A 14,139-nucleotide genomic window follows, 5' to 3' on the forward strand; every position below is an offset into this window, starting at 1 on the left:
GAGAACTGATGTAACACACTAAGATGAATAATTAAGCTTTAAAAAAAAAAAAAAAAAAGTCGTAATTTGCGAACCACTAGTCAGAATATCATCAGATAAAAAAACTTGGATCCGTCTCGATGAGCAGAGATAAAAAGTGCTAGCCCTCTCTTGGTACACTAATTAGTTCTACTATAAACACTGTGTATGAAAACGCCCACTTCTCTATTTTTGAAGCATTCTTTGCGGTCACTCCTTAGCGAATTCCGTTGGGGAGGGGGAGACTAGTGCAACGACCTTTTGCTCAAGGTCAGAGTTCACAATCGCATTCCACACCGTGTGTAAAATCGCAAATTTAATAATATTAAATTCCCTAATTAATAGAACGACTTGAGCTTGGTCTTAAAATGCTCCTGGAAAGCTTACACATCCGATGGTAAAAGTTGCTTGAAGATCCAATGAGCATATAGAACGGTGGAAAGTTTTGATGGTTGGTTTTGGAACGGTGGGATTTTGTTTTAAAATATAAAATTGCAATTAAACCCTTCCGGTTTCAAATTTGAATAAGTTGCAGAATTATTTTTTCGGCGGAAATCTTTTGGCTATTGCTTTTAGCACTGATTGAAAACCGTGTTCGCCATAACCATGTACACGTCGACTTATTTTTACTTAAATCCCAGAATTGCACAAAAATGGCATTGCGCACACTCTTGACTTTATCCATGTACACTGCTATTTTCTCATAAATTACAAAAATTTGCACGAAAATACAGGAAAATTTTGTGAATCTCCACATGCTCTTTTTACAAAACTACGTATAACACATAGGGTTGTCGTAAGTAGGGTCGCCAAATTTCGCAATTTATGTGAATTTTGGCCTGGTTGCGTTAATACGCAAGTACCCTGAAAATTAATATTAGTTAATTATATTAATTTTACATCTTTATGAAGCTCTATGTATTTTTAAAACAAAATGTTCAAAATAAAACCCTAAGACATCAGGAAGGAATGAAATTAGCATAAGGCATAGAATTTCATCATTTAACCTTTTAACTGTCATGCCCGAGATAATCTCGTGCACAGCACTAGTGTTCGAAAATGTCACGCCCGAGTATTACTCGGGGTAATTTTTTTTTTGAGTGCATCGTATTGTTATACCCGAATATATATCGGGAGACGTTTATTTCGGCTTCATCTCTTTGTCAAACCCGACTGTATCTCGGGAAAAGTTAATGTGCGCTCAGTTCAATAGATGACAGCACTCTACTGAAGATTTCAAAGGTTAGAGGTTATTTGGTTCAAGGTGCATGGGATCTTTTTGTTGTAAAATAGCGTCCAGTTCTTTGAAACGTTATATAGATGATTTAGATTCTTCAACCGAAGATGAAGGATGTGTGTTTGATGAGCAGTATTCGTGATACTTCCATGGTCAGCCTCAAAAATAAAAAATGGAGATATACTCAAGCCGAAGATTGTTTCTAATTACGGTCTAACTATGGGTGGTGTAGATCGCTGTGATCAGGAAATATCCTTTCATCCAACAATTCGAAAACGTCAGATAAAATATTATAAAAAGATACTTTTACATTTACTAGACAAGGTACTCTGGAACTCATATTTGCTCTATAAAAATGTAGTTGGGAAACGTATTACATTTTTAGAATTTCGAATCCAAGTTGTAGAAGAGCTTTTACATAAATATGATGATGCAGCTTCTGGACAAAAGAATGTTGGCAGACCACCTACAATAGATAACCCTGCCCGTCTTACTGAACGACATTTTATATCCCATTTTCCTCCTATTCCTGCGAAACGTGAGCCTACAAGATAGTGCAAAGTGTGTTGTTCGAAAAAGGATAAAAATGGGGAAAAGATAAGGAAGGAATCACGATTCTGGTGTAGTTATTGCGGAGTTGGTTTGTGCTTGGAAAAGTCTTTCCAGTTGTACCACATAAGACTGAATTACTGAACTACTAATAGGTATTCACTTATATTTATTTATGTTTTAGAAAATAGTTAATTTTTTTCATTTTTAGAAAATAATGCTCCACTAGAAGCGAACTTTGCAACTGCCATTGTTGAGTGACAGCTGCCTCAAAGAAAATATGCAGTGGCTACAAAACTTTAAAAATTTTACCCATGTACGTCAAAATATCAATTTTTAACTATTTAAGTATATTTTATTTTTTACTAAACATTTGGTTTTTGCAATAAAAAAATTTGACAATTTGTGTACCCAAATCATCAAAATAGCTTGACAGTTAAAGGGTTAAGGAACCTGCTGTAACAAAATCATGAAAATATTTTAGTAAAACTTCAATTAATATAAATACAATGTATTTAACTCCACGTTGGGAAATGTCCCAGTGTAATTTAAGAACACTTTAAGGAGAGATTTAAGAGCTCTGAGAGCTTTCCATCTTTCTTTCGCAAACCTTCAGTTAACCTTTTTATATTTTGCTTCAGTGAATTTTTTATTTTATCATTGTTTTCAAATTTAGCATGTTACATATTACCTTTGAGCTGCATTATTTACAAAGCATTTATTATCTGCAATTGTACACTTATTTATGTATAATTTTTTTTATAAATTTCAAATCATTAAAGAAAATAAGAGAGTAACATATTTTAAGGGAGAAGGTAACATAGACAAAGTGGTCATAAATTCCATTACTGGGTAAAATTATTCATGCTGTTTGGAAGTTTAAGTAAAGAATAAATGCAGAAATCATTTCATTGAATGAAATTATCAATGTAATTTATAAATATGAATTCTTGAACCTGGATCTCTTCTTGATAATATAACTTTCTTAATGTGTGCATAATAATGCAGTACTGTAATTAATATAAAAGCTAAATATCATGTTTTATCAGCTGTTGTTGGTGCTAATCATTTGGTAACAGGAGAGGGGAGAAAAAAAGAAATGTACTTATAGTTTCTGTGCTTGAAACTATAAAAATATTAATGTAAAAAATTACATTATGATATTTTACTGAAGGGGAAAAAATAGTGGATGCAGGTTTTAAAATTATCTCGAGTTTAATATTTCAGTTTTTAATATGATTGTGTATGTGCAATAATAGTTGAAGCTATACTTAATTTTTTATGATTGTTGTTTTCCCTACTTGTCTGTTTAATGGATTTTTAATAAATTTAATAGAAAATATTCAATGCCTGTGGGCCAATTTTTTAGGTTTGTTTTGTTCTTTAACTCAAAAACATTTCACTAATTGTATTTTTTTAATAGGCGCAGATGTTGTGGGACTCAATTGCCATTTTGACCCCTTCAAAATGCTAGAAGCTATTGCTATGATGAAAGCAGCTCTGTCTGCTGCTGGTTTAAAGCCTTATTTGATGTCACAACCCCTTGCTTTTCATACACCTGATACTGGAAAACAAGGCTTCATTGATTTGCCAGAGTTTCCATTTGGTAACTATTTTTTTCCTTCTATATTTAAGCAACAGAATTTTGTTGAATGAAGATAATACCAAAAATGTGAATGAAACTCAATCACTTATAGTATAACTCTAAGAAAGGTATAGAGAACAAAGTCTGAGATCCAGAATTATTATGACTTCAGCGATTCCAAATTTTGAAATTTCTGGTGTGCAGATCTCTAGTTTAATCATATGACGTGTAGATATATCCAAATTGTGGCTTCACTTATTGTTTAGGTCAGGCAGAAAACTGACAATTTCCCTCAACGCTCAAGGTCCAAAAGTGTGAATATGTCGATCATTGTATTGCCATTGACCAGAGTGCAATACCCTAGCTAACGGGTGCTTGAAAGTTACATGTAGGATTTTCAGTCAGGAGAAAATTGCATTTACTGCACACTTGCATCTTTTTGTTGGGTATTATATTTTCCATTCCTAGATTTTTTTGGGGGGGATTGCTGGGGGTTTGAAAGTCAAGATTTCAGACTTGCATTAGTATCACTTTTCTACTAGAATGCTTTGTGACCATGTTTTTGTTTGCTCTTTTTTCTTAGTACAGTCAAAAGTCTTTAATCCGGACTCGTCGGGACTTCGGCCATTCCGGATTATTGGTTTTTCCAGATTATAGATCACAGTTTAAATCTGGTAAGATGACATGTAGAAATTATAAAATTAAAAATATGACATCTTAATTTATGAAATAAAGTGCACTTATGATCTAAAGGGTATCAAAATTTACAAAAAAAAGCTTTATATTTATATTTTTACTTTATTAAACATTTTTTTCAACGGGTGCATGTGTAAAGCATACATTACCAGAGTTGGCAACTCTCCCGATTTTCGACCGCTCTCCCGCCAACCCGATTTACAATATATTTCTTCCAACTTTTTCTTATTCTTAATATTTCTCACGATTTTTATGGAACTTGGCTTAATACTTCGTTATATGAACAAAACAAAAAAAAAAGTGATTTTGGATGTCTGAAAGCAACTGAATTTTCTCTAGATTATATCTAAAACAAAATCTTGCGAATCAGATGAGAATTTCTGCTTTGTGAATGACAGCATACGTATCCAGAAACGTCGTTCTCCAGTTCTCCAATGGGCATCGAGCTCCACTGCATGTCATCTGGCATGTATTAGCCAATGAGCGCAAAGCAAGCCCAAGGCCGTTATTTGGATTTTCTTTCGTTATTTCGTTCATCTTGTCCTGAGTTGTGTGAGTACACTTGCCTTCGGGAAATAGTTTTAGAAATTATCGTCTTTTGTTATGTCTGCGAGAAAGGTGAAATACTCGTGCACGTTTCAAAAATCGTACACAGTTGATTTTCCTTTCATTATTTCCTCAAGGAAATGTAATAAATTTGCGATGTGTACCATCTGTCGTTGTGATTTTTCGATTTCGCATGGTGGAAGGGCGGATGTTCTCAAACATGTGCGTACACAAAAACACAAGGACAACATGAGTTGTTTTGAAAAAAAGAAAAATTAAATTTTTTTTCGGAAACAAAAGACCAAAAAGTGATTAATGCAGAATGTCTGTTCTCTGCCTTTTTACTGGAGTACAACCTGCCACTGAATGCATTGGATCATGCTGCAGCTTTATTTAGAAAAATGTTTCCCGATAGTGAAATCGCTAAGAAATACTCAAGTGCAAGGACCACAACATGTGCAATTGTTAAAGAAATGGGTTTGAAAAATAAATCTTCAGTTATTGATTGCATTAAAACAGCTTTGTTCTGCCTCTCTATGGATGGAAGCAATAATACCGATTCAAAATTGTATCCAATTGTTGTTTCTTTTTTTAATCCAGAGTCTTCAGAAATTGAGTGCAGTTTACTTTCTGTCCCCACTTTAGAAGGACATTCAACAGGCTTTAATATAGCACAGCTAATTATTAAGACTTTTAAAGAAAATGCAGTCCCTCTGGATAATTGCTTAGCACTTGGTGCTGATAATGCACCAGTAATGGTAGGCTTGAAGACTGGTGTTGCAGGCATCTTAAGAAAGGCAAATTCAGAATTGCAGATTATGAGGTGCACCTGTCACCTCTTAAATTTAGCAGCTGAAAAATGGGCAGCTTCTTTACCAATAAATGTGGATGAACACATTGTTGATATTTATTATTATCTTGAAAGGAGTTCTAAAAGAAAGGAAAAATTGAAACAGTTCCAACAGCTGCATAATACTGAAATGAGAAAAATTTTGGAACATGTGTGTACACGCTGGCTGTCTTTAAAGAAATGCTTATCTAGAATCCTCGATCAATGGAACCCACTTCTTGCATTTTTTAAAGAAGAAGTAAATGCTTCGAGAGTTAAGATAAAAGGCTCTATTGAAAGTTATAAAATACCTAAAGTAAATGGAGATGTAGTTACTACTGCCATTGTTAAAAATAGGTTTGAGAAAAATAAATTTCTGCATCATTCAGCAATTCAACTGGTAGTTCTCAAAATAATACTGCAAAATATAAGTGTAAAGCTGATACAAATTTCTCTCAAAATAAAAAAATTGCTCAACATGCAAAACATTTTCCGATTACTGTAAATTTATCTTGTGAAGAACGAATATTTATGTTTTTTTCTTCGGACCTTACCAAAGCTTTTTGCTTTTTTTTTACAATTCATTTTGCCATCATTCAATGTTCTTAATACAATTCTACAAAGCGGAATTCCATTAATTCATGTTTTGCAATAAATGATTTATGATCTGTTTAAAGACATTTTATCAAAGTTTGCAAAACCAGTCTGTGTTTTGTCTTGTAATTCTATATATGATGTGATTTATGGTGAAATAGAAAATCAGAAGAAAGATGAAGATTTGGTAATAGGAGCTGCAACTACAAAAGTAGTGGAAGAACTTTCAGAAAAAGACAAAAATAAGTTTTATCTTCATGTTAGAATTTACTTCTGTCGAGTATGTGATTACATACTACATAAATTTCCAGTCAACGATGAAGTGATTTTGCATGCTAAAGTTTGTGATGTTTCTGCTCTAGCAAATGCATCTTTTTCTGATATAAGGTATTTTTTGAACAGATTTCCTGTGTTACTTCATTTAGTCATGAAAGATGATGATATTGATGTTACTACTGATATACTGCAGTCGCAGTTTTGCAGTTAGAAAACTTGGATGAAGTTATAAAATCAGCTAGGATTGACACCCAGTGGAGTTTAATTGGAAAACTGAAAGGTGCTGATGGAATTTTAAAACATAGTGATCTGTCTAGAATTATGTTGGCTATCTTGACAGTTCCCCATAGTAATGCGGAGTGTGAGAGGATTTTCAGTGTTGTTGCGAAAACGAGGACTAAATTTAGAACTAATATTAGTGATGACACATTAGAAAAACTTTTATTAGCGAAAGCAGGCCTACGTGGCACTTGCTATGAACAAAATTATGAAGTTTCTTTCTTAATGAAAGCAAAATCTGCCACTGTTCATAACATTTGTATGAAAACTGATTAAAGTGTCTTTTTTTTTTTTTTTTTTTTAATGATGCAAGTAATAAAAATGTTTTTTATATCTAAGGTGTTTTTGTGTTGCTTGCATTTAAGATTTAGTAACTATTTAAAGTTAATTTATTATTAAAAACTATATTTTTATAATTTAAAAAGTCTTTTTAACATTGTGAAAAATCTCCTGATTTCTTAAAAAAATCTCCTGATTTTTTAGTGTCATAGGTTGGCAAGTATGCATTTCACATAGTCGAAATTAGAAAATTGCAACCAGAAAACTATTTGATGTGTATTCGTGATATTTATAATGACGAGAAATTTAATTTAAATCATATCAAAGACGGAGTACATCGAGATGAAATACTACATTTAGTAACGAATTATAAGCCGAATAAAATAAAAACATCTGCCCTGAAGATAAGGATAGTGCTAACACATCAACTTCCAGTTCATTGCGCACCGTGCCGTCCCCCACCACCACCACAGAGCAGCTTGAAATTGATAAACAGATTTCGGAATGGTTAGAGAAACAAAGGATATGCCTTTATCCATTTTTTGCAGCAATTCCACTTTTTGTTTGATGGACATCGGAATATACTTTCCGATACTTGTAAATCCTTTGGTAGCTCCAGAATCGAAAATTCTTTTTGACATAATCGAAAGTTCAAGCTCACTTTTGTAAAATTGCTCTAACAGTCTGCAAAAAATAATAAGCTGGATCCAATTAGAAGATTAAGGAACAACGCAATCTGCAACATTAACTGAAATAGATAATTAGATAATTTTAGCTTAGCTTATACCATCCGTTACACATTAAACGCGCATGCGTAAATGTATTATGCACATGCATAAAGGTATTATGTGCTTATGTTAACGCATTATGTGTTGACGTATGCGCAGAAAGTTTGTATCTTTGTGGTCCAAATTATGGACGTCCGGATTAAAGACTTTTGACTGTATATTTTGCTTTCTGAAAGGAGGAAACTTGAAAAGGTCACCAATGAATTAAGCATTTCTGTGTATAAGTGATATGTATATATATATAATTCCAATTTTGCATCTAAAATGAGATTGGAGTATATGAAGTTTTTATAAACTTTTTACTCTATCAATTTGTAATCAATTTAATTGACAGTTTAACAATTGCTTTAAATTATTTAATTAATACAGTCAAAAGTCTTTAATCCGGATGTCCATAATCCGGAATGATCTATAATCCGGACCTCAAAGCTACAAACTTTTAGCGCTTGCGTAAACGCATAATACCTGTTGGCTTTAGTTTTCGACATGCAAATTTTGATCGGAGGTCAATCGGCGGTAAGCTAACGTGGTTGCCGCTGATTGGCCGATGACATCAAGATCGGCGGGTTGGCCGAGTATTATATATATGTACACCGGTATCGGCAAATGTTTTTGATCTCTTGTGTTATTATGAGTTAGCATAATGCTAGTTTGCTTTCAATCAAATGATTTTAAATGTAAAGGCTACAGTGTTAGCTCTTTTATTTTAATTTACGGAATAAAGCATGAATTTTATTTAGATTAGTCTTATCTTTATTTAAGGGAAGCAAAATATGCTTTGCCTTTATCACCACTGCCAACAGGGTTATGGGCCCAGCACCAACAGCTAATCATCATCCAGTTCAACTCAGCATTGAAGGAATGTAGGTGAAGAGGGCGGTTATCCACGAAAAGAAGCTGACCTGTCTTAGAAGTTTGTTCAAGTCATTGTGCTCACACTTAATTGAAGATGTCATTACTACCTGAAGGTTTTGAGCTGTTAAACCATGACAACTGGGATCGATGGAAAGTCGACATGAAAATGCTGTTACTGGATAGAAATTGTTGGAGCTTCATAGAGGACAAAGAAGAAGAATTAGATAAAAGTGCAACAAGGTGTGAAAAGCAGTAGTTCACACTGAGAGAGAACAGAGCCTTCACTACATTATATTATGGAATTAAAACTGAGTTCAGGCCGCTGATACAAGAATGTTCAAGTGGTAAAGAAGCATGGGAAGTTCTACAGAAGCAATTTGAACTCAAAACAAGAGCAAGGATAATTCAGTTACTGGATGAATTTTTTAGTATTAGATATACACCAAATGAAGAAATAGGATTATTCATCGCGAGGATAAGAATGACTGTGAAGAAGTTGGCTGAAGCTGGTCACAACTTGGCAGATCGTTTTAAAGGATTTCAAGCAATAAGGAGATTACCCCCGGAATACTTCGGCATTGTACATTTGATCTATAGGTAGAAGGACGAAGATTTTACGCTGGAAAGAATTGCTGAAGAACTGGTAAGGGCAGAACTTCGCCAGGTAAATGCCGATTTAAAAGACAGCAAGGTAAGCGTGTTTAATACTATTGATTCAAATGCAGGGAAAGATAAAGTTGAAAATAAAATTAAATCTAAGAAAAAGATGATGGGAAATATGAGAATAGGACCTTTTTTCAGATGTCATAAATTTGGGCACTTAATCGCTCAATGTAAAGAAAATACAAGTAAAAATCAGAAGTTTAAAATAGACGATAAAAATGGACAGTTTAAAGATAAAGAATTAATGTTAGTAGAAAATTATGTAACGACTATAGATAAAGGAGGTAACGCAGATAAATTTAATTGGGTCGTAGATACTGCAGCTACAACTCATTTCTGTAATAATAAAAATTTAATGACAAATTTCGAAGAAATAAACGATATACGTATGTCTTTAGCTGTAGGAAATTGTGAAAGTAAAGTACTAGGAAAGGGTACCTTCAAATTTACAGTAAAAGTAGGCAATTGGATAAATTGGATTGAGTTACATAATGTGTTATATAATCCAAATCTAAGGAGAAATTTACTATCGGGAGCAAGGTTAGAAAAGGCAGGTGCTCATTTTGTAATTTCGAAAGGGAAGATGTGGATATACTTTAATAATTGGGATAGATTATGGTACGCTAAACGATATGATGGACTTTATCATGTAAAACTGTTTAGATAAAAAAGAGGTTGGTTACGGTACAGAAATTGGAAGGTTAAATAAAGTAGATGATGCAACGCTATGGCATCGGAGATTTAGCCACATAAATTTTGATTATATTAAGAAAACTAGTAAGAATCAAAGCGTGAAAGGGTTACCAGAAATTGGAAAACCAATGGAGAGGTGTGAACCGTGTATTATTGCTAAATCTAGTAGAATAACTTTTAAAATTGTTCCGAAGAGATCGGATAAACCATTGCAGTTGGTTTATTTAGACGTTTGTGGCCCACTACCAGTTCCATCGAAGGGTGGGAGTAAATATTTCCTTGCTATTGTAGATGACTATAGTAGATTAGTAACAGTGTATTGTATGAAAAATAAAAGTGAATCGTTCTACAACTTTAAGAATTATCATAGGCAAATGGAAAGACTGACAAATAGAAAATTAATAAGTATACTCACCGATAACGGTGGGGAATTCTGTAACAGGCAATTCTAAGGGTACTTAGCCGAAAATGGAATTAGTGTTGAACGCACAAACGCGTACACCCCAGAAGAGAACGGTGTGTGTGAACGTTTTAACCGAACGGCATTAGACGCAGTTAAAGCTATGCTTAATGATGGTAAAATGGGAAAAGAATAGTGGGCAGAAGCTCTTGGCTGTTTCGTACATACGTGGAACAGAGTATGTCATAAAAGCAACCGAACCCTTATGAAATGTTCCTAAATAGAAAACCCAGTGTTGTTTATTTTAAAATATTTGGTTGTAAAGCCTATGTTGGCGTGCCAAAACAGATTAGAAATAACTTACAAATGAGGTGCAAATAATGAATCATGGTAGGATATGCGAAGGAAACTAGGGGTTATAGGATATGGCTGCCAGAAGAACACAGATTAATAGAAACCTGTAATGTGAAGTTCGATGAAAAACTGTATGCAGCAAATGGCATCCTGGAACAGAAAACAAAACCTAAATTTAAAAGACTAGAGGAATAAGTTTGATTTTAGTGGAAAAAACGAATAGTCGGGGAAAGTTAATTTTGTAGAACAGCAGACTAGCTCCGTATCTGAAGAGGCAAATTCCGTAGAAATAATTATCCCACAAAATTTTAAAGAAGCACAAAAATCATTAAATGCCGAAGAATGGGATAAGGCAATGAAAGAAGAAATTGACACAATGAAGAAAAGAAAGGTTTGGGAATTAGTCGAAAAGCCAGAAAATAAAACTATGATAGGAAACAAATGGGTCTATACGCTAAAAAGAAATTAAAAGAATCAAGTGGTTAGATACAAAGCACGTTTAGTAGCACAGGGATTCAGGCAGAAAAGAGGTGAAAATTTTGATGACATTTACAGTCCTGTAGTAAATTTTTCAATCATAAAAATATATTTCACTATCCTGGTGTGTTTATATGGATGGACTAATTGTCATTTAGATGTAAAGAACACATATGTATATGCAAACCTAAATGAGAAAATATATATGACCCAACCAGAGGAATTTGTCAGCCGTGAATGGTTTTGTGTATTTGAAAGTACTTTAGAAAATCTACATTTTAAGAAAATACAATGGTGTAATTGTGTTTATAAGAGTTCAAATGTAATTCTCTTGTTATATGTAGATGATATTGTGATTTTTAGTAAATATCAATATAGTATAGATAAAGTAATTTCACAGCTGAGTAAGTTTTTTGATCTTAAAGTATTAGGCAAAACTAAAACGTTACTTGGAATTGAATTCTTAGAGAATGAGAATGGGGTTTTTATACATCAGCAAAAATATATCGAAGAAATTTTTGAAAAATTGAAACATTTCCAGGTACCAATAACTTCACTTCCCATAGCTAAAGGCACTATTCTTACAAAATTAGATTGTCCATCTACAAGTGCAGAAATTGCGGAAATGCATACATTAACCTTTAGAAATCTGTTAGGATGTTTAGTTTTTGTAGCTAACAGAACAAGGCCTGATATTACATATGCAGTGAATATCTTATCACAGTTTCAGGAGAATCCTGGAATTAGGCATTGGGAAGCATTGTTGAAATTGCTTGGTTATCTCAATAGCACTAAATTATATAAGTTAAACTTATCGAAGATTAAACATCTAAATTTATATTGTTATTCAGACGCTGATTATGCAAGTAATAGAAATGACCGTGTGTCCATGGGAGGATTTATATTATATTTAGATGAAGTACCTGTAATCTGGAAAACTGTTAAACAAAAATGTGTAAGTTTATCAACCATGGAAGTGGAGTATATCGCCTTATCTGAAGCAGCGAAGGAATCAATGTGGACGAAAAATGTCTTACAAGATGAAATTTTAAAGTTTAATTTAAGAGAGTGTAAACTATTTTGTGATAACAAGTCTGCCATTGATTTTTCTAGATCACCAATAGAAAATCGCCGAACTAAGCACATAGACGTAAAATATCACTTTGTTAGAAGACTAGTAAATGATAACCTTGAATTTATCACCAGTAAATTAAATACTGCCGACTTATTTACAAAAGCAGCGACTGCTGTTAATTTAAGAAAGTTTTGTTTAGATGTTTTCAATGTTTAAAGACAATAAGTGTTTTCATATAATAGAATTGAACTATGAACTTCTGTAATTCTGTGCAAGTTTTGTTTTTGTCTTTGCATGGGGAAAAGAGGGCTGTTTGTTGGCTTTAGTTTTCCACATGCAAATTTTGATCAGAGGACAATCGGCGGTAAGCTAAAGTGTTTGCCGCTGATTGGCCGATGACGTCAAGATCGGCGGGTTGGCCGAGTATTATATATATGTACGCCGGTATCGGCGAATGTTTTTGTTCTCTTGTGTTATTATGAGTTAGCATAATGCTAGTTTGCTTTCAATCAAATGATTTTAAATGTAAAGGCTACAGTGTTAGCTCTTTTATTTTAATTTACGGAATAAAGCATGAATTTTATTTAGATTAGTCTTAGCTTTATTTAAGGGAAGCAAAATATGCTTTGCCTTTATCACCACTGCCAACAATACCTTTACGCATCCACATAATACGTTTACTCATGCACGTTAAATGTATAATGTATGGTATAAGCTAAGTTAAAATTACCTGATTATCTATTTCAGTTAATGTTGCAGATTGAGTTGTTCCTTAATCTTCTAGTTGGATCTGGCTTATTATTTTTTGCAGACTGTTAGAGCAATTTTATAAAAGTAAGCTTGAACTTTCGATTATGTCAAAAAGAATTTTCGATTCTGGAGCTGCCAAAGGCTCTACAAAGCGAAAGCATGTTTTGATGTCCATCAAACAAAAAGTGGAATTGCTGATAAAATTAATTATGCTTTATAAATTAATCATGCCTTATTACATGATTACTAGGAATTGAATTCATTTTAAGCATTATATATAATAATTATTAAATTAAAAATCTTATTGTTTTGGCTTTTTCATTTTTATGATAATAAGGATAACTATGTACACATTCTCTGGTACTTATTAATTGGATAGTAATTTTATTTTGACATAATTTTCCATGACTATTTTTGCAAGATTTATGAGATTGTTTTCATAAATATCAGATAAATTTGCAAATATTTATTTATTTATTTATTTCAAAATTTTTATCGCAGTGCTAAAAGTATTTAGATATCTTAAGTAATTATTTTCACTTGAATTAACATGAAAAACTGCAATGAAAATTAATCTCTCAAATCCAAATCAGATCTTTGAACCTTCAAGATTTCAGTTTAAATCCAGGCTTATAGCAAAGCTTGATAGATTGCTGGATTATGGTAAAGATTCTTTCCCTAAGCAACATTAAATCATCATATGTTATCTGCCAGTACCCACGAATAGCATGAAGTGTTTGGGGACAGAATTACAGAAAAATATCTTTTTTTTTTTTTTTTTTTTTTTTTTTTTTTAATAAAACTTCAAAGTGACACAAAATGTAAAATATTACATCTAATTTGAAATTTGGTACGTCTGAAAAGATTTACTCTATCTTTTAATATTATCTTCTTTGCTGTGTGATTTTGAGTTGTCCACATTCAGTTGTGCATTGTAGTAAACTTTCTGCCGCTCCCCTTTTTTAAAAGCAATTACTGATCATATTTGATAATATTTACATCCATGAATTTTTATCAAAATACATCATGCCTAAAATATTAATTATTATTTTCCAAAAATTTTATGAAAAATTGGGAATTCTGAAATTTAAAGAACAAAATGCTCTAAAATTAGATTCAAGATTTTGTCATAAATCTCAAAATTTCTTATGACAGGAGCATAATTGCTAATTTTGGTCTGAAGATAGATAAAAGCA

General features: G+C 32.7%; 1 protein-coding gene across 2 annotated transcripts in view; it reads left to right on the plus strand.

Annotated features, from left to right (window-relative positions):
* The window catches only part of LOC118195838 (betaine--homocysteine S-methyltransferase 1-like), a 145,966-nt gene that overhangs the window by 129,519 nt on the left and 2,308 nt on the right, over nucleotides 1-14,139 (plus strand). For both annotated transcript variants that reach the window (XM_085810984.1, XM_085810985.1), the window contains exon 7: nucleotides 3,228-3,410. In XM_085810984.1, coding sequence (XP_085667110.1) covers nucleotides 3,228-3,410 — 183 coding nt within the window. The remainder of the gene's footprint in view (nucleotides 1-3,227; nucleotides 3,411-14,139) is intronic.

The sequence above is a fragment of the Stegodyphus dumicola genome, chromosome 2 (genome assembly GCF_044657685.1).
Source record: "Stegodyphus dumicola isolate Sdum_Otavi_A_Nest chromosome 2, ASM4465768v1".
In the NCBI taxonomy this organism is placed as follows: domain Eukaryota; kingdom Metazoa; phylum Arthropoda; class Arachnida; order Araneae; family Eresidae; genus Stegodyphus; species Stegodyphus dumicola.